The sequence below is a fragment of the Pimephales promelas genome, chromosome 9 (genome assembly GCF_988280905.1).
Source record: "Pimephales promelas chromosome 9, fPimPro1.hap1.1, whole genome shotgun sequence".
In the NCBI taxonomy this organism is placed as follows: Eukaryota; Metazoa; Chordata; class Actinopteri; order Cypriniformes; family Leuciscidae; genus Pimephales; species Pimephales promelas.
Genome location: NC_142777.1, coordinates 21,509,075 through 21,534,697, shown reverse-complemented (window position 1 = coordinate 21,534,697; position 25,623 = coordinate 21,509,075). Strand labels below are relative to the sequence as shown.

At 41.0% G+C, this 25,623-nt stretch overlaps 1 protein-coding gene across 1 annotated transcript in view; it reads left to right on the top strand.

Moving 5' to 3' along the window:
- The window catches only part of gpc4 (glypican 4), a 43,021-nt gene extending 17,643 nt beyond the window's left edge, over positions 1-25,378 (top strand). Inside the window, exons 2-9 of the mRNA XM_039665702.2 lie at positions 12,747-12,905; positions 19,743-20,140; positions 21,123-21,288; positions 21,848-21,978; positions 22,296-22,439; positions 22,559-22,683; positions 24,729-24,901; positions 25,013-25,378. Coding sequence (XP_039521636.2) covers positions 12,747-12,905; positions 19,743-20,140; positions 21,123-21,288; positions 21,848-21,978; positions 22,296-22,439; positions 22,559-22,683; positions 24,729-24,901; positions 25,013-25,230 — 1,514 coding nt within the window. The 3' untranslated portion in view covers positions 25,231-25,378. The remainder of the gene's footprint in view (positions 1-12,746; positions 12,906-19,742; positions 20,141-21,122; positions 21,289-21,847; positions 21,979-22,295; positions 22,440-22,558; positions 22,684-24,728; positions 24,902-25,012) is intronic.
- The last annotated feature ends 245 nt before the right edge of the window (positions 25,379-25,623 follow it).

Genomic DNA, 25,623 nt, shown 5'->3' with positions numbered 1-25,623 from the left:
GCTTGGTCTTAAAATGTCAACAAGCATAGCAATGTTTTTTTTTAATCATGCCACAGAGTTTGAGGGAATCTTTTCCAGGTTCATGAATAGCTTACTTAGTTGAAGCATTTGACTACATTTGAGGTTTTTTAACATCCAAAAATAATTATACACTTCAACTTTAAAGGTACAATAGCAAAAACTTCATGTAGTTAAACAAGAAACCCTAAAACAAGAAACCCAGACTAACATAAGTGCTCAAAAATGCGAAAAATAAAATACTGCTAAAGTGTTGAATATGTTAAGAAGGGAAAGAGGTAGTCATACAGACTAACAGTGAGCAAGTAAAAGCTCGTCTCATTACATCTGATGACGTTACAGGACAATATGGCCTACATGTAAGTGTTAAGTGCCTCCTTACCAAGAACTGTTTTTCTCAGTGCTTCACTCCAAGTGCCATTAAATGACCCCCTTGACATATCATCCACCATTTTGTTTAGTGATCGTATGCACCGGCCAGCTCTGCTGTCATTTCCATTTAGCCGCCCTACGTTTATTGCAAGTCTCTGAAAGGCATCATTGTGCTGGCAATAGTGTTGTAAACTTGTCATGGCAGTGTTTGAGAGATGCTGGATTAGATTTGGAGAAAAAGAGAAAGTAATTTCCCTCTTTATTACCGCCATATGAGCAGTTGCTCTCTAATAATGGGTTCCTGTTACAGTTTTCCAGTTTGAATGCGCTCCCATTGCGGTGGGAACCGCACAATGAAAACCTGAGGAGTTGTATCTTTACCTTCTGTACAACTCTATTAATAGAGAGCACAAGCTGTTTCCTTATGAACAAGACGCCAGTTGTGGTCTCATGCACGTTGAGTGATCCAAAGTTTTCAGACTTTTAGGGTTGAATTAAATAAAGATTTAGTTCTAAAGGTGACTAAGTCTGGGCAATAAAAAAGATCTGGTTTACACTTTACATTTATGTATTTTTTTTCTCTCAAAGGAATCATTTCAACAAAGTAATTAAAATCTAATTTTGTTAAATAAATTACTGGAAAACATGGCTTTGATTTATTTATTTTTTTTTTTTTTTTTTGGTATTTAAATGATATGAGACATTTTTTAATTGAAAATTATTTAGCTATAGGCGTCAATATTTACTTTAATATGAAAAATGCCTTTAGGTACTTATGCTATCAAGTTGTTGAGTCCGAGTATTGAAACAATACATTGTAATGGGCCGTTTGAATTTACCATCTCATTTTGTCTATTGAAATTTTAAATCCTTGAAACTATCAAACCATTTTATTTGTAGATTCTTACACAAGGAAGGGTTGTCATCACAGCATTTCATCATTACATTAGTCTAGTGCAATGAAATGCCCTTTTGGAAACTTAATGATGAAATAAGTGCATCAAGTCCATAGAATAGTTCGGCCATCTGTGTCCGCGGATATCCGCGTTGATGGAGCGTAACATGGAAAATAAAGTATACCCTGGCCTTAAGCTGTCATGATGTCATTGTTGACAGCAAAATCTTTTCAGATATTTTGTGAATGTTCAATAACCCACAGCCCTATACTGATTACCAAGAGTTCCTTTAAAAATATAAATATATAATTTTTCCTGCATCTTGTCATTCTTGTAAAGCACTCTATATCCAAGTTTATTGTGTTTTATAAATGCTTCAGAGGTGTTGCATGTTGTTGTTATCAAGGCCCATCCCCATTCAGGCTATCAGACAGAATTAAGAGAAGGGGGCGATTGTGAGGAGTCATTGTGAGGGCTCTCCTTCCTCCACCCTGTATTCATGAGTCTTTAAATGAAGGATGGACAGTCCAAAGATAGCCTCAGGCCACACAGAGAGAAGAGGGCTGAGATCTGTCTTCATGCAGATGGTGTGAAGGCAGGAGAGTGCTTTGGCAGGGACACGTCTGAACATGCAAGGCATTTTGGAGGAGACAACCATATAATAGGAAGGCTATGATTTAGAAATCAAATATTCAGCTTTTATCGGTCTGAAATGTCTGTGCTTAATTTCGCTCTGCCTTTTATCTCAATAAACCACTCTCATCTCAAAGGTAATAGCAATGCACAGGCGTCTTGTATGCCAAAAGGTGGGGGAGTAAATCCTCATTCCACAACGATTTCAAGAAATACTCATTTGGAGCATTTCCCCTCAAGGTTTGATGTTTTATCTGCAAGTTGTGGTTATCTGTCCTGAAAACTAGCTAAAACAACAAACGTGATTTAGTTAGGTCGGGCCGACTTGAACCCCATTTCACAACAGGGAAAAATAGTAGTTCCCCTCCTTCTGTGGTAATTGCAGCTTGTGTTAGTGTAAAGATGGCTCTGGTGTTGGGATGTTGGCCATGTTGCTTTGTTGTAAACTCTCACAGTAATGTGTGAATCATGTTGTCACATCCATTTTGAATGTCACTTATCACTGAGAGTGAACATGACATTACTTTCTTGACAGTTCACCTTAGTGTTGCTTGATATTGAACTAAACATATGAACAATCATATTTGGTAATTTAATAAAATAAAATTAAAAAGATTAGATTAGATGAAAAACATAAATTTAAAAAAAATAAACTGAATAACTAAAATATTTTTAAGTTGAAGTACTATTATTAAAAATAAAATTACAATAAATGAAAGCTATACATAAAAATAAAATAAATGACTAAAGCACACAACAGAATCACTAAAACTTAGTATGGTATATTTAAATAATTGTTACAATGGAGGCTCCCGCTCCGTCTCCTCTCCGCCACCAGAGGGAGCCTTCACCAGAGTATTAACCATTGGCTTTGAACTCAAATTCCCATCATACCTCTTACCTGGGACTGATTGCGTCACACACCTGCACCGCATTAGCACACACACATAAAAGCCACTTCCACACACCACACCAGTGCGAAGTCTTGTTTTGCCCTGGTGAACATTTCTGAGCGTTTATACCCCTGATTCTGATTCTCTGGTTTTGGACTTTGGACTGTTTGACTCCCTCTCGATTGTTTTCTGCCTGGCCTGAACTCGGACTGTTTCCTGATCACGATTATTGCTGCCTGCCCTGATCTCTGCCTGCATCTTGATTATCCCTCTGTCTTGTCTGCATTGCTCTGTCTGCCCCGTCTTGATCCTGCCTGTACGACTCTGTCTAATAAAGCTGCAAATGGATTCCTCTGTTCCTTGTGGATCATTACAGAAGACTTCGCCAACTTCTAATCCAGCAGCGGTCCTACAGTTAACCACCGAACTCACCACTCAAGCTTCCCGTTTGGATCTACACCACCAGCAGCTCAGCCATCTAACCACACTCACTGAACAGCTTGTACAGGGGATGCAGGAGCTTCGCACCGCTGTCGGTGCCACACCCAATCCGCCCGAATCCCCTCCATCTCCGATAGTCCCTACCGTAAATGTGAGTACATCAGTCAATCCACGGCTCGCTTTTCCTGATAAATTTGATGGCACACCAAGTAAATGTAAAGGGTTTCTACTACAATGCACTATCTTCGTCGAGCAACAACCTGCACTCTACCCCAATCACGGGAGTCGTATTGCATTCGTATGCTCGCTGCTCACCGGCAGAGCATTGGAGTGGGCTACGGCCATCTGGAAACCAGAGGGGAACACCTTTACCACTTTTCAAGAATTTACCCGCCAGTTTCGACAAGTTTTCGAGCATACCACAGGAGAAGGGGATGCAGGAGAACAACTGTTAAATCTCACACAGGGAAGGGACACCGCCGCTGATTATGCACTAACTTTTCGCACGCTCGCTGCACAGACCAACTGGGTCGAAGACACTTTAAAAACGCTCTTTCGAAGAGGACTTACCCCAGAACTCCAGTCCGAGCTAGCCTGTCGCGATGAGGGGAGAGGTTTGAATGAGTATATTTCTCTGGCAATTCAAGTCGACAGTCTGATCCGTGCTCGACGTAACCCCCGGGCAACTAACCGAGCTTTTCTCCGGGCACCAACCCCTCATGAGCCTATGCAGTTGGGTTTCACACCCATTTCTCCAGAGGAACGAGAACGCAGATATCAGAACCGATTGTGCATGTACTGCGGCCAACCTGGACACATGAAGCTCTCCTGTCCTGTACGACCATCCTCTCATTATTCTCCGGTGAATTCGCCAGCAAAGAAGGGAAAGTCATATAATAACCTCTCCATTCCAGTTCGATTAACCATTCAGGAACAAGTGTTTGATACTATAGCCTTTATTGACTCTGGAGCCGCTGGAAATTTCATGTCTCAATCATTCGCCGAACAGTATAACATCAAATTGAACCCATGTCATTCTCTTCTAACAGTGGAAGCGCTAGATGGGCATCCCATCGGAGAGGGAAAGATCCAATGTATCACTGCTGACATCAGGATGGACATAGGATCTTTACATTCTGAAAACATCCAATTCTACGTCATTCACGCTCCTCTTCACTCTATCATTCTGGGATATCCATGGCTCCGGACTCATAACCCTCATATTTCTTGGAGAGAAGGTGAGATTATTCGCTGGGATGAAACCTGCCAGAATCGATGTTTAACCAAGGTCACCAAAATAACCCAGTCCATTTCAGCATCCTGCACGAAAATGCCCGAACTCGAATCATTACCCTCTGACTATGCAGATCTCATAGAGGCATTCAGTAAGGAAAAGGCTTCACAACTTCCTGAACATCGCCCCACTGACTGTGCCATAGATTTGATTCCCGGTGCTACTCCCCCAAAAGGGAGAATTTTCCCGTTATCCAGACCTGAGTCCGAAGCCATGAAGCAATACATCGAGGAAGAACTCGCTAAGGGTTTCATTCGACCATCAACCTCACCTGCCGCAGCCGGGTTCTTCTTCGTAAAGAAAAAAGATGGAGGACTCAGACCCTGCATTGATTATCGAGGACTAAATGATATAACAGTCAAATACCGCTATCCACTGCCTCTGGTACCTGCAGCATTAGAACAACTTCGACAAGCCAAATATTATACCAAGCTCGATCTACGTAACGCTTACAACCTGATTCGCATCCGTGAGGGAGACGAGTGGAAAACTGCTTTCTCCACCACTAGTGGGCACTATGAGTACTCAGTTATGCCTTTCGGCTTGTCCAACAGTCCTTCAGTCTTCCAGGCATTCATGAATGATGTTTTCCGAGATATGCTGGACAGATGGGTGATAGTTTACATTGATGACATCCTAATCTATTCCAATTCACTTGAAGAGCACGTCCAACATGTCAGATCGGTCCTTCAACGATTAATTCAATTTCATCTGTACGCCAAAATGGAGAAGTGTGAGTTTCATCAGACCAGTATATCCTTCCTGGGATATGTTATCAGTCAGGATGGGGTCGCAATGGATGAGAAGAAGGTGAGAGGAGTAGTGGATTGGCCAATACCACAAACAGTGAAGGAACTACAGAGATTCCTGGGCTTTGCAAACTTCTACAGAAGATTCATCAGAAACTTCAGTTTAATCACCGCCCCTCTAACCGCCCTAACCAAACGACACACGTCTCGCATTTCATGGAACACCGAAGCACAACAGGCCTTTCAAGAACTCAAGAAACGTTTCACTACTGCACCCATTCTGCGCCATCCGGATCCCGAACGCCAGTTCATTGTCGAAGTGGACGCTTCCAACACAGGGGTGGGGGCCATCCTCTCACAACGTCAAGGGAATCCAGCCAAAATGTTTCCATGTGCCTTCTTTTCCCGTAAACTCTCCCCGGCTGAACGCAACTATGATGTGGGCAACCGTGAACTACTAGCCATGAAGTTAGCATTGGAAGAATGGCGTCATTGGCTGGAAGGGGCAATCGAACCATTCATTGTACTCACAGACCATAAAAATCTGGAATATCTACGATCAGCCAAACGCCTCAATCCCCGCCAAGCCAGATGGGCTCTCTTCTTCACTAGATTCAACTTCACTGTCACCTACCGTCCCGGATCCAAGAATACAAAGGCTGATGCTCTATCTCGGCAAACTGAAGAGACGAACTCAAATCCCAATCCAGAAAGGGTACTTGGTGAGAAATTACTACTAGCTCCTGTTCAGTGGGATGTCATGACAGAGATCCAGAATGCCAATGTCCAGAACCCAGCACCTGTTGAATGTCCCGCCGATCTCCTCTTCGTCCCAGATGCCTTTCGACCCCGTCTTCTTGACCAAGTCCACTCCAATCCCAGCTCTGGTCACCCTGGAATCAACGCCACCATTCATCTGCTCCAGAACCGGTTTTGGTGGCCCACCCTAACCGCAGATGCCATAACACACATCCAAAACTGCACCGAATGTCAAACTTCAAAATCACCTCGAACACTACCCTCTGGTCTTCTCTGTCCTCTACCCACACCACAACGACCTTGGTCACACATAGCCATCGATTTCATCACCGACCTCCCGAATTCCCAAGGCAACACCACCATTCTCACCATAGTAGATAGATTTTCCAAAGCATGCCGACTGGTCCCCCTACCTAAACTCCCCACAGCTCTTGAAACTGCCGAAATCCTGTGTAATCAAGTCTTCCGTTTTTATGGTTTACCTGAAGACATCGTGTCGGACCGTGGACCACAATTCACCTCCCGAGTCTGGACTGCATTCTTCAAGAACCTCAATGTGAACATAAGTCTTACCTCCGGGTACCACCCACAATCCAACGGTCAAACCGAACGCCTCAATCAGGACATCATACGTTTCCTACGCACCTATTGTCAGCAACACCAAGAAGATTGGAACCGATATCTATTCTGGGCCGAATATGCCCAAAATTCCCTCATCAAACCAGCAACTGGCATAACACCATTCAAATGCATCCTCGGATTTCAACCACCTCTATTTCCCTGGTCCGGTGAACCCACAGAACTCCCGTCTGTCACGGAGTGGCTTCAAAAGAGTGAAGAGGTTTGGGATCAAGCACACACTCATCTGCGGCATGCAGTACGGCGCCAAGAACAACAGGCCAACCGTCATCGCCGTCCAGCTCCCGAATACCAGGCGGGTCAGTGGGTATGGTTGTCCACCAAGGATCTTCGACTCAGACTTCCATGTCGCAAGCTCAGTCCCAGGTATGTTGGCCCCTTTCAAATTATAAGACAAGTTTCACCTGTATCATTTCGATTAGACCTGCCCGCTAACTACCGCATATCTCCCACTTTTCATGTGTCCCTGTTGAAACCCGCTGGTGGTCCGAGGGGAGAAGCGGAGGAGGGGGCCACCTCCCGGGGCCCTCCTGCCTTTCTGGTCGACGGCGAGGAGGCGTACAAGGTGCACAAGTTGCTGGATTCCAGACGTCGGGGTAATATTCTCCAGTATCTGGTCGATTGGGAGGGGTACGGTCCGGAGGAACAGTCCTGGGTCAACTCAAGAGATATCCTGGACCCCACTCTCACGGAAGAGTTTCATAGGACGTATCCGGAGAAACCGGCCCCTCGACCCCGTGGGAGACCCCGACGACAATTGCCTCCTCGCGTCAGGAGCCGCTCGCAGGGGGGGGGCTCTGTTACAATGGAGGCTCCCGCTCCGTCTCCTCTCCGCCACCAGAGGGAGCCTTCACCAGAGTATTAACCATTGGCTTTGAACTCAAATTCCCATCATACCTCTTACCTGGGACTGATTGCGTCACACACCTGCACCGCATTAGCACACACACATAAAAGCCACTTCCACACACCACACCAGTGCGAAGTCTTGTTTTGCCCTGGTGAACATTTCTGAGCGTTTATACCCCTGATTCTGATTCTCTGGTTTTGGACTTTGGACTGTTTGACTCCCTCTCGATTGTTTTCTGCCTGGCCTGAACTCGGACTGTTTCCTGATCACGATTATTGCTGCCTGCCCTGATCTCTGCCTGCATCTTGATTATCCCTCTGTCTTGTCTGCATTGCTCTGTCTGCCCCGTCTTGATCCTGCCTGTACGACTCTGTCTAATAAAGCTGCAAATGGATTCCTCTGTTCCTTGTGGATCATTACAATAATACTAAAATAATTTGCCAAAAACAAAGCTCTGAGGGATCGATGTCCACATCTGTTCCAATGGCACATATAATTTTCACAACACAATTTCAGGGTTTTTTTTTCCCACCAGGATTTTCCTTTGTGTCAGTTAAATGTGACCGCACTTTAAATAGTGTACTTTCATCCTTCAGCCTTGTTTTAATTCATGGAAATTAAATATGGTGTCTTTTGTAAGGCCATTTGTCAAAGACAATTCAGTATGCAAATAAATGCATGAATGAATTGCAGTTTAGCATGCAAATATTCAAACACGCATCATTTCTGTCAGTTATATTTTAAATGGCAAATATTAACTATGTGTACTGCTGCATGTACACTTTCTTTTTTGTAGAAATCTTGTTTGGTTTCTCTAGAATAGATTGAATGTCTCTCAGTCTGGTCTATTGAGGAAAATTGTTTATTTTTCAAATAAGAAGCTGAATGATGATTCTCCATGGCTCATATCCACCTGAAATGATGGTTGTTGAAGCAATGGTGTTGATGACACTCATGCTGGCATGTGGAGGTTTCCACATATGTCTTATTAGGCAGACAAGGGAAGCCCATTACTCGGTTTCTTTTGGCAATGGCATGTTGATGTGGTGGCCAGAGCGATTTATAGTGGCGGGCGGCCTGAAATAATCCCCCGGAGAATTTATGACTCCTGACTCAGTGGGTCCGGCCTGTGATTGAGTGTGAGTGTGCGTGTAATATGTGTGGGTGGTGGGTCTTGCTGGTCAAACCCCTAGCAGGGTCACAGTGCATGGCCTCTCTCAGAGGAGTGGCTGTTAACCTTTAACCCTGGTGGTTAAGCCTGCTGGCTAGCAGCGTGGGGTTATGGAGGCTGAAGTCTGTCTGGGGCCGAAGGCCCATCGTGGCCTAGTAAGAAGGAGAGAGGGGAACGGGGGGTGTCAGGACTAATCTGGGTTTTGTCCACAGGGCAATTTCCATCCCTTCATCCGTCAGAAAAACAGAATGTTCTTGGGCCTCCAGAACAGCAACAGGAAGTGACTTATTTGGAGACAGCAATAACAAATCCCTCTTCCAGATTTATAGTCAGGTGGTGTACTCCTAAGGATCACATGTGAATGGAAATGGATCTTATTTCTGTCAAAGTTTGGCCTTGCGTTAAAGCAACATGAAATCGCAGAAGCCTCCCTTATGCGTGTGATGGATTTCTGCCCAGATTAGCTTTTGCAGGGATATTGAATTGGCCCCTTAAAAGATAGACATATTGATTATATGTTTCAATGGGCCAATATTTCTTTTGGTGCTGCAGAAATTACAGAAATGTAATGTTTTATAGTATGTATAAAATTGCGACACATTGTAACACGTTGAATTAAACCTGAAATTGCTTTAAAAAAATCTTCACTAAATTCCCTTCATTGGTTTTGTTTTGATTAGTTAATGGGCTCTATTGAAATGGTCAAAGATTCAGAATTGTTTTCCCTGTTCAGTAATTTGTAAGACCTTTAAATTTGGCTCCATTTTCAATGTTTTCTCTAGAATATTTGCTTTGCTTTTTCAGGTTAGGTTCTCTCTCTCTCCAAATGCCTGTATACAAAGAGCTGTCTGTTGAGCTGAGATATGATGTACTGGTCTTGTATGTACCTGATGCAAAGTGTGTGAAAGCGAGTGTGATTTGGAAGGGGTCCCAGTGTAGTTGAGGGGTACAGCTGGTCTGGGGCTGCGACAGGGTGAAGGTGCTGCTCTTTCTCAGCTTTAGACTCATTTCTGAGACTCCTTATGTGTATGAAGCTGTAATTTTTGTTTATAGTTTTCAATTCTGATGGAATAAATCCCTTTGAAATCTGCACCAAGAAAAAAGTGATGGAATTTTTTTTTGTTTGCATTTCTTATCTTATGTCGGTAGTAACCCCATTAAATGTATTTTTTTTCAACACATCCCATAATTTTTTAAATATCGGCCTCTACCAAATGCTTGAGATGTCACTTAATGGTAATAAACGGTACCGGAATTCATACACGTACTTAGCCATACTTTTTCATTGCCCATGGTCAAAACCTTTTCTAATCTTGACAAAACACATTGTCAGAAAGTCTCAAGGTTCCATATTTTGCAACAGAAGTGATATTTGGACAGAAATTTATGAATTTGTTACAGCAGAATGCATACAATTAAATTCAATGTAATTTATGTCCTTTTTTGTATTACACCTAAACAAAATCTAATGAGAACTTCAATTTTTTGTGATATCAACTTCAAATTTGGAACACAAGTTGGTTAGATATATGGCTTTGATTTTATAGTAATTTTATAGATTTTTTAAATATTTATAGTAAAATATTTTGGAAAATATATATTTTATATAAATGTAAAAAATATTTAGTACAGTATTTGATTTAATGTAAATTTAAAACTTCCATAACTTTTTCATACTTTTGTTTTTTGAAGTGTTTTTACTTCAGCAATAATCTGAAGTAAAAGTAAGAGTGTTTTCTTTAAAACAAGACTAAACTTATGTCTTTATTCCAAAGCATATTTGAATTACACAAGTTTTAAAGCATTGTAATGTCCATTCTCAGAAAGGGCGGTGACAATTAACCTTTATGTGCCAAAATCAACCGTTTGGTTGAGCATGTTTTTGAAAAAATATTAAAAATATACCAAAGTTTTTTCATAGCACCAAGTAACATAATTTTGTAAAGTTAAGGCTCTTACAGTGTAATATGTAAAAAAATTATGCTTTGCTTGCAAAACTTCACCAAAAACTGTTCACATGGTTGGGGTGATTTATTCATTTCTGACATCCATGTTAGAAGAAGTGTTGTGACAAGTGCTGTTGATTGACACTGTGAAATCTAGTGGATTTTTTTTTTATTTTTTTTTTATTATTATTATTTTTTTTTATAATATACCTCAGCCAGATGATAGATATGGCTTGAGTTAAGTTAGGTACTCCTCTCAATAAAATATAGTGACTCAAAATGTGCTCAACTGTTTGGTTGAGAAGTCAGTTAAGTAATGACACCCCAGTCAATACCAGTTTTATTATGATCATAGATTGGCCTCTTTGTTAAAAAGCGAGCCATTGGGATGCATGTTAAGTGCAACTGCATATACAGTGTGACTCCTTCCTGCACAGCCTGTGTAAAACAAGCCCTGGCAGTGTTCAGTGACAATTCCTCTTGGATATTTTGCGAGATGGTGATTATTTGTAAGCTCTCAACAGCTACTCTCTTTTCACCCACGCCGATGTGTTCAGCAGATGTTACGATACGAGTCGTGCCACAGATATTGTGCACATGACAGAATGCACTGCGCCCGTTTACAGACACCGAGCAAGTTTGTCAATCCTACAGGTGTAGCAAACATTATAACTTGGGATGGTGGGGGAGGGGGGTCTAATTTAATCTCTGACAGGAACATGATGGCCTTCAAAATCGTATGAATTTCGCAGAATAAAAATGACATTCATGGAGATGAATGTATAAGCATATTGAGGAATGGAGAGCAGGGGTCTCTCAGTCGAGAGTGGCTAGTCCTGCTGAACAGCAGCAGGGGTAGCCAAACCGCCGGTCGGAGTCCAGTCCACTGAAAGGACCCTTGTGTTCTCATGAATTCCAGCAACCACATTAAAAAAAGAAAGAAAAACAAAACATTATTGCAGCTGCGACTTCACAGTCCGCCCTGCTCGCACTCCCCATGTTAATGTGACGCCTTGTTTAATCCAGCCGCTCGCTGTCCATCTGTGCCGTTCACTTGTCGACCGCGGTGCAGACTTGTTCTCTGATGGGGTGAATCGCGAAGAAAGCCCGGGTTCCCTCAGAACTACTGAAACTTGTGTCCACAGGGTCTTGAATATTCAGTTTTTGCCTTTCATCTAGGATGCCTGTGGCTTGTCAGCTCACTTTATTCTGTATGCACATTGCCTTCAGTTCTGTCCTTTGTTTGATTTGTATCAGAAATTAGGTTTTCAGATTTCGGGTTGCCAAGGTAAATGAAAGGACTTGCTTCTAGCATTTGAGATTCAAAAGTTTTTATTGGCATTGTAAAACAGCTTTTATGTTGTTAAAGCATTATATTGCATTATACAGTAGGTTCCAAAAGTCTGAGACCGTTACTGAAAATGCCTCTATTTAAAAATGACATTGCATAGCAGTTATTCAGATCTCGAAGAATAAAAAAAGGTAAAAATAAACATTTAATTAAATAATTTAATAACAATAATAATAATTTTAATTTATACTTTATAATGTAATCATAAAGGTAAACATAAAAAACAATAGTTTGTAAAATTGTTAAAGGGATACTCCACTTTTTTTGGGGGGAAAGGCTCATTTTACCACTCCCCCAGAGTTAAACAGTTGGGTTTTCCTGTATTTGAATGTATTCAGCTTATTTTCTGATATTTAGAAGAATATCAGTAACCAGACAGTTTCTGGTCTCATTGACTTCCATAGTATATATTTTTTCCTACTATGGAAGTCAATGAGACCAGAAACTGGTTACTGATATTCTTCTAAATATCAGAAAATCGTCTGAATGGATTCGAAAACGGCAAAACTCAACTTTTTAACTCTGAGGGAGTGGTAAAAAAAAAAAAAAAAAAAGTGGAGTATCCCTTTAACACTTAAATACACTTTAAAAATAAACTTTGAAAATAAACTTTTCTTTCTTTATTTATTTTAACATTCCACCATGTCCTTTTCCAGCTCATGTTCTTATCCCTCTGGTTGCATTTTTGTCATGGCAGAACTTTACATTAATTTTCTCTCTGTCTGTGATTTCAGGGGACCATCTGAAGGTTTGTCCTCAAGGTTTCTCCTGCTGTACTCTGGAGATGGAGGAGAAGTTAAGTCAGCAGAGCCGCACGGACCTGAAAGCCCCCGTTCATCAGCTCAGCTCCAATCTACAAAACACCTTCACCCAGAGACACAATCACTTTGACCGTCAGTACAGCTCTTACGAATCTAACCAATCAGAATGTTTTGTTTGTCATTTAAAACAAGTTTTGCAAAATTGTTGGTTCATCAGTTCAGTTGTTGATCCCCCTCCATACACTGCTACAGTGAGTTTGACAGACACCCCCGGCTGCCAGACTCACAGTCTATATGTCCATCTCTCCACCTGTCCCTCAACATCCCACAGTCATCTGCCACACACACACACACACACACACACACACTCTCTCAGCCTTGCAGACAGACCACACACACATGTAGAGGCCTGGCTTCCCCTCTGCAATGCATATGTGGCAGTGAATTTCAGGCTGAGGGATTAGGTTTCTCTAGTGCAGGGCAGAGGGGTGCATGGGAACATGCATGGACACTGCTGACTCATTCAGGAGGGGAAAACCCCGCAGATACTCTGCTGGCACACACACAATCTGGCCTGCTTTATAATGCATGTTTTATGTCTTCTCTTCATGCCGTAAAATGTCATGTCATAAAAAGCGTGTCAAATAGGGAAAAGTGAGACAAACCTGGTCACATGCATCTGGATCAGCCCAGCTTGAGTTCATCAAGGGATATTTTGAATGCAAAACATCCCTTTGGGTTGCTGAAAGAGATTTAAATGAGCCAGGACTATAACGGGCTCAGATGAAATGGTGAGATGGTGTTTGGATTGATGGTCAGAGACTAGACAGTCAAAGAAGGATAAATGAAGTGCTGATGGCACATCTCCCTCCAGTCACACATGATTCGGCACCCATCCGCTCTCAGCCACAGCTATTTGTAAATGAGACCCATGTTAACTCGCATGTGGCCATCCAGCTTTGCCAAAGCTCTGTTACGCTGTCAGAGCAGCCGAGCGTTTTTTTGAGAGCTTGAGGTGTGTTATGATCATGTTTTTTGAGGCATACTATTGACATCTGATGATAACGTGAGTGTTTGTACATATACTAGTGTTGTCACAATAGGAAAAATTCAATAGTCAAACCCAATAACAGTGAAACTAATTATTCTCTCTATTAATTCCAGCACCACAGCAAATACAATATATGCTACTAAACACTTATTCCACTTGTGTTTTTAAAAATAAAAGTTTTTTTTAATGATGTTTAATTAATATAATAAAATAATCATTTGACTTTTATTTAAAATATATAAAATGCTGTATTTTTGTCTATGTTTAATATTAATAATATTATTAATAAAAATAATTGTTTTTGTTACATCAAAGATTATTATTGATAAAAATAGCATATTTATTTTTGCTATGTAAAAGTTGTTTTTATTTTATTTTGTTGTTGTTAATGTTTAATAATAATAATAGACTGGTTCATAAGGCATGTATTAATATTTACATTCATTATAGCATCTTGGTAGTGAAGTAACATCTTTTACAGAGGAAGGGAACAGAATCTGAGGTGATGTTTGCAGGGAACATTGATGGAAGTGAAAGGTGACTTGGTCTGCTCTCAAGATTGGCTGTTTGTGTGAATGTAAAAAGAAAGTGAGACTTCAGGGAGTGAATGGTAACAGGGATGGTGTGTATTGCAGCCAGATGTGAGCAGGAATGTGACGTGTCGGAATGCGGCGGTGGCCAGATCCCGCCCGCCTCCTCTGCTCTTTTTCTCTGCTGCCTTTTGTCCCCGTTCTCCCCCTTTTTTTTCTCTGCCATAAGTCTGTTATGCCTTTCATTTCTCCTCCATCTCCAGATTCTCAGGTCTTTTGAACTTTTACCGTGGGAATACGCTCTGAATCGCCAGTCTGCGTTAAATGTGCACTAGACCCTGGCATGTGACTTAATGAGCTAAACGGCCTTAAAATACCAGTAGCTTTTATGCTTGCAAACAAAGACATTCTCAATGAGTTCTTTCATTGTGAAGCATAAGTATTTTCTTCACTATTGAAATGTCTAAGGTGTAAATGAGATGCTTGAGTCTCTTTGAGAGTTTATAAAAGTTTTTTGCCACGGAAGATTTTCATTTTGACAGACGGTTCTGTCTCTGTGCTGGACAGGCCTACAGGATGCAGACGTGACTGTATTTATAGTAGTTGGAGATGATAATGAAGGCTAAATGACTACACACAACTTGTTGAGCAGGAAATACTCTAGAACATGTTCACTATCAACACAGTGGTTAGATGTCATTAAGATGAAATGAATTTAAGCGCGCACACTCTTAAGTGAGTTTGGTTGGGTTGGAGGCGGGTTGGAAGCCTCGAGGATGGAGTCATGGGCAATTAAGTCCCCTACCAGAAATAGTTCTCCCTCCAGAGCTTGGTGTGTTTGTTTCTCCCAGTGCGTCCGGTCTGGGTCTAGGTGACCCTGTCTGGCGGATCTCCGACTTCACTGCAAGAATCAGGATTAACCCCCTACCAAATTCTCATCCTCTACAGCTCCGCAGGGGGGTTTGAAGTCCCACAGGGAAAGAAAGAAGCTGAGCAACTAATTGGCACAAATGGGGAACAATTACTGCCTGGGATAAAGAGTAGTTATCAAAGGGGGGTGAGTAGAGGAGTAAGCTAGTGTGGAGGGTGGGACAGTGAATAAGTCTGGAATTTTCCCTCCTTTGGATGTCTGAGGAACATGTTTGAGCACTCAAGAGTTTTGGGACCTTTGTGAGGCATTTGTTGAAGTGTGAGTCTAAACACCCCTTTTCCATTCCTCCTCATAGATAGTGTAACATGGTTCTGTAGTTCTCCCAGCAACACCCTCCCGTAACCTTTCACTCGCATTTCTACTCCGATGCAGAAAAGTCTTTTGAATGGAAAAATCAGAAGGGAGGTCCACAGCCTGCTTGTTGGCAGACTCCCATGTAACATAAAGTCTCTTTTAATGACGAAGTAGGACGCCTGAGTAATGCCCCTCCAACTGTAACGCTTACTACACTGGGTCCCAAAATCTCAGCAGTTAAGCTGGGAAGGATGTAAAGCGGAAGAGGCGTGGGGGAAGGTGGATGTTGAGTGACTTACTTTGCTTTATAAACAACTGTTAATGGGTCAGTGACGAGTGTCCATGATAAAAGAAAATATCTTTTACAATTTTTTTTTTAAATGCTGTTTTGAGACATGCACTCTTTCTATTTATGTTAGCTCATATGGTTTTCATATTGGATTTTTTTTCCATAAAAAGTGATAACATCTATGTATCCCTTAAGGGGAGACGCGGCCAGCCGAAACAGTTTTTTTTTTTTTTTCAACCAATCGTGAAAGTACAATGGGGCATTTAACTCTAAAAGCGAAATCTCATTGGCTGATGTCAATTTTTGAAAACATGATTTGTTCAGATGCATCTCGAGTTGTGCTGACATTACTGCGGGAGTTCAAAAATCATCTCGGAGAAGACAAAAACAGTCTGACTGTCTGTGTCCTCCAAGCACACATATCAGGCTTCATATCGAGCAGGCATGGGAAATTAGACGGCATACAGGCCTGGGTGGCAATTCTACATGCAATTGTGTACACTGTTTTATACTGGGGTTATGTTCAAGGCCATATATGCTGTGTTAAAAGTTTTGATGTGTTTTAGGTGGTTTGTATTGTTGTTGCTAATGATTTGATAAGCTAGTATTTTGTCTGTAAATAGTTGTTTCCACTAAAAAAGTATGAATTTTTACAATACAATTCTTTAAAGCCCGTTTTCTCAAAATGTTTTTTCCCTCTCATACTCTGTCTGAGCTAGACATCTCCACTTCAGCAGCACTTACATACACCAAACTTTCCAGTTGTATTCCTATCTATATTCTTAAGTTTTTTTACTGAGGGGTTTGTTCCTATATCAGGGTGAAAATGGATTTGTTTTATGGCTGTTGACAGTTTTTTTCTGAATAATGGAGTGATAAAAAAGAGATCATCTCTTTCAAACGTGCAGACCTGGAAAATATTCTCCTCCTCATCATCACCTCTCCCCCTCCCCACCCCCGACTTTAAACTTGTGACAGCCCTGGCATTCCTTTGGATCTGGAGGAAGGCGGGTGCGGTGGCCCTTAAGGTTTAATCTCTGTCAATGGAGCGTGGAGCTGGGTGCCTTCTATCTCTCTCCCTGTGTGGGGCCAGGGGCCGAGGGCCACTCGTGGGAGGGGAGCTAAATGCGAGGGCTGCGGTGTTTCCGGTATCCGTGGTTACACAGCAGGATGGGGGCATTTAGAAAAGCCCTTGAATACACTCGCATTCCCCTGTCCGTCTCTCACATGAACACACACCTCTCATCATTCAGCTGACTTTGTGTTCGCTCAAATTGGAATTGACAGCTGCACAGTAAGTTTTGTTTGTTTATAAACCCGAGGTGTCTTGTTTGTGTCGATGAAGCCCATGGGTTGTGAAAGGCGGTTTTACGAGAACACCATACAACGCTTTCAGATTCATGGCCACTTAACACTTCAAAGTCTCACTCATTATGCACTGGTCATCTGTGCTGTGGGCTGGCAGGCTTTTAGCGGGAGGAGAGAGGTGATACAAAGGCAAAAAAACAAATGGCGCGCTTTGTGGGGCGAGCGTGTGTGAGCGCGGGAAGAGATGTGAAGCATTTCTATGGAATTCTCATTTTGTTCAGATTAAGAAAGTAGGGTTTGCTGGGCCGGGAGAGAGAGTTTCATGGGAGAGCGGGGCTGGATTATTTGGGGAGGCTGGGAGGGAAGGGGGGGGCCTGACATTCCACAGGATGAAGTAGGGCATTGTTCCCCGTCTCCAATGAAGAGAGCCTTCAGAAGCCACTGATGAACTGAAAGCAGGAGAGTCAGTGAGAGTGAGGGGTTTCAGGGGGGTACAGGTCCGTTTTCGGGGAGGGGAGTCGGCATTATTCAGTAATCCTATTGAGAAGCCTTCTGAAGGAAGGAGCGGGAGCGGTGCGGAGAGAAAGAAAAGCGAATGGAATGTGACAACAGGAAAATGCCATTGATAGCGGTCAGCCTCAGCCGGCTTGATGGGCGAGACGTTACCTATTGGAACCACGAGCTGCCCTTCATCCTTTCTGCGCTCTCAGCTCTTTCTCCTTAAACACAAAAGTTATTTTCCTGGAACGTAGCGAGTGAAAACCTTGCATTGGGTCAAATGGAATATGCATTAATCTGTTTAGATAATAAGCGTATGCTTTTCTGGCCTCCCTGGCAGATCTGGGAGGTTTTCCAGTCAGTGAGAGCGAGTTAGGCAGAGGGCTCTGCGGAGCACTAAATCGCTGTCTCTCGAGTGTCATTGTAATGACAAAGTCATGGACACATTGCCAGCTGAAGTTCCAAAGTTAATAACAATTCATTTTATACGCGTTGAAGTTGACGGTCTGTGTGCTTTTTCTAAAGTGAAGTCTTTCTGCTCGCTCACTCTGTTCCATGTTACGTGTGCGCTCAAAATCAAACCTGTCATGTTAAGGGCCAGTAAGTGCACATTCTTTTAAAGATGAGATGAAGAGATATCATTTTCTATTTTGGATTCTATTTCTTATGCAAGAGTACTTTAAAGATACTCATTTTCAAAAGTTTCTTAATCTACAATTAATGAATGTCAAAGCAGTAGGTCACTCAAAAATGAGAATTGCTGTCATTTACTCCCTGCCATGTTGCTCCAGTTATTAAGTCCTTATCGAGATGTTTTTTGACAGTTTATTGTTGCCACATCTGTGTACAAGTATTCACTTTATAGCCCTTAATCCTGTAATTTTGGACAAATGTGGGCACAGAGGACTCAGGTGTGATCCTAATTATTTATTTATTATAAATGTTATCACTGTCTTCGATAAAGTTTTGTCTCTCCATTTATGGTGGTTTTTTTATGGTGAATTTATTTACTTCAAAAAGTACCATATTTTCTATGTAAAGGTAAATTATGCTTATTTTTATGTTTTATTTTTTAACTACTTTAAAATGTCATTCCAATAAGTTATTAGAGCTAAAACCTAAAGATGAAGTGACTTTGCTGTCATCTGGTGTCTTATTTTGGCTTATTTTAGAATGCTCTAAATTACAGTTTTTCCCATTCATTTCTATGGGTGCCCATTTTTGACCCAAATACAAGATTAAGGAGGTTTTTTTTCACCCACTTAACATTGTAAAATTGAGTCCAAAAAAAGTGTGTGTTCAGGAGGCAAACTTAGGAAAAGTAGCCAAATCAAGGGAAGAATTTTTTAACAATAAATCAAAACTGTTTTGCCCACATTTGTCCAGAATACGGTTTTAGGGTTAAAAAATCACCGTGAAAGGACTGTAATTGTAGTCTGGATGATATTGCCTTTATTCCAAGTTATCTGAAGACATACAGTAGTACATTAACTTGATTAAACTGTAAAAAGTGATGAGAAAAAAAATGATCCCTTAGAAGTAAGTAATAAACTTAGAAGTAAGTGTGATTGAAAAAATTATGTTATGTGAATTTAACAATTCCACATAAAACTTTTTTAATTTTTTTCAATTATGCAAAGTTTATTTACTTAATTTTATGGCAACAGGTTTCCTCACTTTTTTTAAAGTTAAGTCAACTGATCACTTCTTTACAGTGTAACTGACAGGTTGAACTTCATCCATCGTTATTGGTTTTTGAGCATCTCATAACCAAAAATCATGATTTCAAACATGCACCATATTTTATTTGAGTCGCAGTTGAAATTAACAGTGAAAAATTACTGTCAATCTGTTCCTCTCATAAAGTGATCAAATGGCTGCAGAAGACTTAAAATGTCTTCCGTCTTCTTTTTTGTACATTTTATGTGCTTTAATTTGTTCTTTTTGGAGTTTGACAGTCTGTGGTGATTTAAAAAAAAACTGATGTGATGATTCTTGAAAAAAAAACTTCAATTTTGCTGCATTTAAAAACTAACCAACTCTCTTGATATTTTTCTTTTTTTCTCAGAGTTCTTCAGAGAGCTGTTGAGCAATGCAGAGAAATCTCTCAACGACATGTTTGTGCGGACCTACGGCTTGATGTACGTGAAGAACGCAGAGCTCTTCGAGCGATTCTTCCGTGATCTACAGCGCTACTACAGCCACGGGAGCAGCGCTGTCAACCTGGACGACATGCTTGCGGACTTCTGGACGGAGCTTCTGGAGCGCATGTTCCGACTGGTCAATGTCCAGTATGAGTTCAGTGACTCGTACATGGAGTGCGTCAGCAGACACATGGAGCAGCTCAAACCCTTCGGTGATGTTCCACGCAAGCTCCGCCTGCAGTTGACTCGTTCCTTCATCGCTGTCCGCACGTTCACCCGCGGCCTGGCGCTCATGCCCGATGTGGTGGGCAAAGTCTCCACGGTGAGAAGCATGCGTTTGTTTTTTGTTTTGTTTTTTGGAGTTGCCCCTGCTAATGAATCTGTGCTGCTGTTATTAAATCTTTGGCGCCACAGCAAAAGTAGTGATATTTCACCACAGTTTGTGGTCTGGTATTTTTTGAACAAAAGACTCTAATGTGCAGTTGTTGTAGTGAATTAAACACATGACCAGTTGGTTTGATTTATAAAGTGAATTAAAAGGCATAGCAATGAGATTTAATGTTTAATTTCAATTTATTTATTAGTAATTATAGTTGAGCTTGAGCCTTTGAAGTTTTTTTTTTTCATTTATTTTTATGTAACCATTTTATTTGTGCTTCATTTTTAATTAACAAAAATGTTTTTAATGGTTTTTAATTTTTCGTTTAGTATTAGTTAATGATGTAATATATAAATAAGGAAAATTAAAAAAAGAATCAGTTTGAATCTGTTTTAAACACTGGCCTGTTTAAGTTACAGCATTAGAAAATAGTTTTTTTTTAATTTGTTTAATAATAATGATGTTTGCAAAACTGACACACCCCAGTGAATTAGAATAAAATATAAAACTATCAGAATCAAATCAAAAGTTTGTAAATCTGAATCTTAATTAATACCCAGCCCTAGCATTAACTTGTTGTTTAAGCGAGTCAGAGCTCAGGGACAACAGAGTTCAAAAGTACAGGTTTTCTGTTGGGTTTATCAGCATGTGAAGGTGGACACCTGGATGGACCCATCGGGCCTTATCTCCCAGCATTAAAAGATCAGAGGCCAAGGCTTCTCTGTGTGTGTGTAGTGAGCTAGCAGAAGCAATTGAACCTCCAATGACAAATGGAGTAAACACAAGTTCAGCTGCAGTGACCTTATAAACGGTGGTGGGGTCACTAATCACTGTTCAGTGGTTTAACAGACTCATTAACCATTTCCTCCGTTGTCTGTTTTGCTGACTGCTCAATAACAATCTTCTTGTTCAACTTGTCTCTCAGGTAAACGCCTCTCCGAACTGCGTGCGTGCAGCTATGAAGATGTTATACTGCCCGTACTGTACCGGCCAGGTGGCACTGAAGCCCTGCAAGAACTACTGTCTCAACGTCATGCGAGGCTGCCTGGCCAATCAGGCTGATCTGGACACAGAGTGGAATAACTTCCTGGGTAAGAGAGTTTTAAGGGACTCAAGTAATTGATTGATTACTGAACCATTACTAGATGTAATGGAGCCAGTTTTCCAAACTAAGCAGCAGAGGAGTATAATAAGCACAGATTTAAAATGAGCAGGTCACATTAAAATGGTTTCCTCTTGTTCACTTGCTCTTGCTCTCTTGAATTAGGAGTGAAAGCTGAGGAGCAGCTCTGTTTTTATCCTTGCATCTGTTTCATGAAGTGTTTTGGGCCTCTTGTGGCTCTGAAGGCCGTGTGGTCCCAGGTCCCATTCTCATGTGCTCTCGCAAAGTGTTACTGGCTTGCGGGACTTTGGGACTGGCTTTGCTCACTTTGCTTGTCAGCTTTTGAGAGAACCTTAATTGGGGCGCCTTTTTCAGGCCTCTTTCTGTTTTACAAGCTGTTCATGAACTTAGCCTGGACCGATGACTGTATGCTGCCCTCTTGTGGTGGAAATAACTTATTTTTTGTGCATTGGTTTTTGAAAATGTTGTATTGAAATAGATTGTTTTGTGGGTGTTCCTCTCATTAATGCATTTATTTTCTATTTTAGATTCCATGTTGGGTCTCGCTGAGAGGCTAGAGGGACCTTTTAACTTTGAGTCTGTCATGGACCCCATAGACGTCAAGATTTCCGACGCCATCATGAACATGCAGGAGAACAGCATACAGGTCTCACAGAAGGTGTGATTTTTTTTTTTTTTTTTTTTTTTTTTTTAATTTCTTTTCAAAATGATGTACATACACTGAACACAGACAGTAGTCAATATTTAAAGTAGTCAGTAGTCAGTATTTATTTACACACACAGTAGTCAATATTTAAAGTGGATCAAAACCTTTCATCAAAGTTATACCTGAATTTTGAGCAATAACAATTCTCATTCTTATCTTAGGACAACTATATATATATATATGTATATGTATATGTGTGTGTGTGTGTGTGTGTGTGTATGTATATATGGTTTATATATATATATATATCTATATATATTATGTTTTAGGTGTTTCAGGGTTGTGGGCAGCCCAAACTCAGCAGTTTCCGCACTCGGCGCTCTTCTAAAGACTCAGGCTTCCCTGGCCGTTTCCGACCCTACAGCCCTGAGGCCAGACCCACCACTGCCGCTGGCACCAGCCTGGACCGACTGGTGAGGATAAGAGTTTCCATTATTACCACACATAACCCTTCCAGACACTTTCTTTAAAAACATGTTGAATCTACCAGATCTGAATGGAACATTTGTAACAAACGGGTTGTTTCCTTTAGTTGACCGATGTCAAGAAGAAACTGAAGCACGCCAAGAAGTTCTGGTCCACCCTGCCGGACACGGTGTGTGTTGGAGACCGGATTTCCACCGGTGATGAATGCTGGAATGGGACAGCCAAAAGCAGGTGGGTTTTTTTTTTTCCTTCTTTTTTTTTTCTTTTTTTCTGGATCTATGAATTTAAGAAAGGTTTAGGGTTAATTAAGTTACTTTACTTAATTAATAACTCAAATTTAAATAATAAAAAAATTGCCATGGAAAAGCTATATAAAAACATTTTTGAAAATAAAATGTGAACACTTGTGGGATAAGAATAAAATATGGTATTACTTTCACTTGTTAAACTACATAAGTTTTTTTTTTTTAAATAATTAAATTGAAACATTCATTTCTTTTACCATGAAAAATGTAAAAAAAAAAAAACCTTTTTGTCCCACTTTATGTCGTCTTTCTTCTGGTTTCACAGACAAGGCTAAAGCTAGTGCCAGTCTAAAGTGTCTTAAGTATCTTAAAATATCTCATCGCCATTGTTTTGTCTCAGGATTCACACCAGTGATGTTTTTTTCTTAAGGTACATTTATAAAAGCTACTTAAATGTCCTTATGGTGCGTTATATTATAGCCAACGAACCGACTCGGACCTCCGATGTGACGTCATGTCCACACTCCACACTTAAGCGTTCTATTATGTTTTGCGCGTCCGAGTCGGAGAAAAAAATGGACGCCAAATGGACGAAATTGTGATTTAGCGCTTACATAAAAAAAAAAATTATGACTACACCTTATCAAAACGCAACCATTTGAACTTGAAAATGTTCACTTTATTTAATGTTAATCTTCTGTTAGCAATGCTTGCAAGCAAAATGCTTGTTAGCAAGTGATTATAATCGTCATTTAAAAAAACAAAGCGGTTCAAAAACAATGTAAACAATTCATACTTACAAGTCAAAAAGCCATCTTGAATTCCGAAACGGAATTCTTGCTCGGTGTCCTCGCGGTTGTCCGATGTCCGAGAGGTAAAAATCCTAGGAAAGGGGGCGTGTTGCTAGGCAACGTCTGTCTTCCGATTCGGATCTCCGAGACGGATAAATAATAGAACACACCATTACTACTAGGCACTAACGAGTAAGTAAGGTTGTTCAATTCAATTCAAATCAAATGTATTTGCATAGCGCTTTTCACAATACATATTGTTTCAAAGCAGCTTTACCGAAAGTGTATTTCAGAAATGTACATAGAAAAAATACATTTAGTTAATCATGTAATAATTTAGGGCATAACATATCGCTGGCGTTGAGTCGTCTCTTCGCAGGTGTTGGGGCATCTGAAGTCTCCGTGAGAGGCTGAATACAAACTGGAGCTAACGAACGCCATTTTCCTCTGGACTAACGTCCCGAGATAACAGCAGAAAAGCAAATGGGAAATAATTAGCATAGCTGCTGTTCATAATGATTTCCAGTACACGAGAGTAGATGTTAAAAACTTGAAGACAGTGACTCTGGCGTCCCAGACTCACCCCTCTATTGCGTGTACATTTAATGTTTTTATATTCTACTTGTACATTTGACAATACCTGCATGTAATTACAGCTGTAATTTATTTCTATAATTAGACTGTTCACCCTTCTTTTTACACCTCAACTCACCCTGAAACCCACCCGGTCCCACCTCAGTAGCAGCAAATGTGTTTTGCAATACTATATACACAATAATACATTGTACCTAACATTTTTTTTTTTTTATCCAAGTGGTAGTTACAGACACCTAATATAAAGTGCGACCAAGTTTTTATAAAACCATGTGAAACTAACATTTCAAAGAGCTTTTTTACACCGTAAAGATCAATTGACATAAAAAAAGAGTGAGGAAATCCATTGCCTTAGAATTAAGAAAATACAATTGATGCGTAATTGAAAAAATGAAGTTATGTGGAAATGTGGAATACACATAATTTAATTTGATCAATTACACATTAAGTTTATTTACTTAATAAATTTAAGGTAATGGGTTTCCTCTTTTTTATTTTTTTATTATTAAATCAAGTCAATTGAACTCTTTTTACAGTGTTAAGACACTCTTAATGGTCATTGGACCAGATACAGAAAAATGACTTCACACTCAAACTGCAACATTTGACAGCCCACTCAACTGTTCCTCCTTTTCCTCACGTGCAGGTACGAATCCATCGTCATGGGTAACGGCTTAGCCAATCAGGTGTCTAATCCTGATGTGGAAGTTGACATCACCAAACCAGACATGGTGATTCGGCGGCAAATAGCAGTGCTGAAGGAAATGACCAGCTGGCTTAAAGCTGCTTACACTGGCACTGACATCTCATTTGTCAATGGTACGAGGCATCGGCTTCTGCACGTTACTTCATTTGAGCCACAATGGCTGTGGTTAAATTTATATCATGCCATCATCCAAGCCTCGCTTTTAACGTTTATCTGTCTTTCAGAGGATGCCGGCAGCGGAGAGGAAAGCGGAAGTGGCTGCGACTCGCCCTCTTGTGACGGTGACAACGACATCTACTTCTCCACCCCAGTGCCCGTTAAACCTGGCATCAAGCTTAATGCTGGAACCCAGCCCTCTAGCGGTACACGGTTGGCACCCTGCAGTCTGGCACTGGCAGTGGCAGCGCTCCTGCTCGCCCTACTCACCCTTCACACGAGATAAGACCGGCTGAGAGAGGAAGAGGATGTGTGTTTGTACGAATTTGAACAAGAGAGCAGAAAACTGCCATAGGACTTTAAAGACACTGCTTTCAGGATCTCCGTCTGCCTGCCATCGGGGGAAGACGCTCAAGTTATTAATATTCAAATAACTTCCCTTCAGTGTATTTTTTTTTGTGTGTGTGTGTGTGTGTTCATAAGAACGGACTTCATAGGTTTCCACTCAGCATTTCACGTCAGCTGGGTTTTATTCCTCCATGTCTGTAAAGTCCAGAATCGCCAACCCGGTTATGGTTTAAATAAGTGCCGTGTTTGTTTCGAAAGTAGATCAGACTGAGTGTGTGTTTGGGTTGGATGGTGTGTACGATTGGCTGTATACATCATCCAAGTGCTTTCT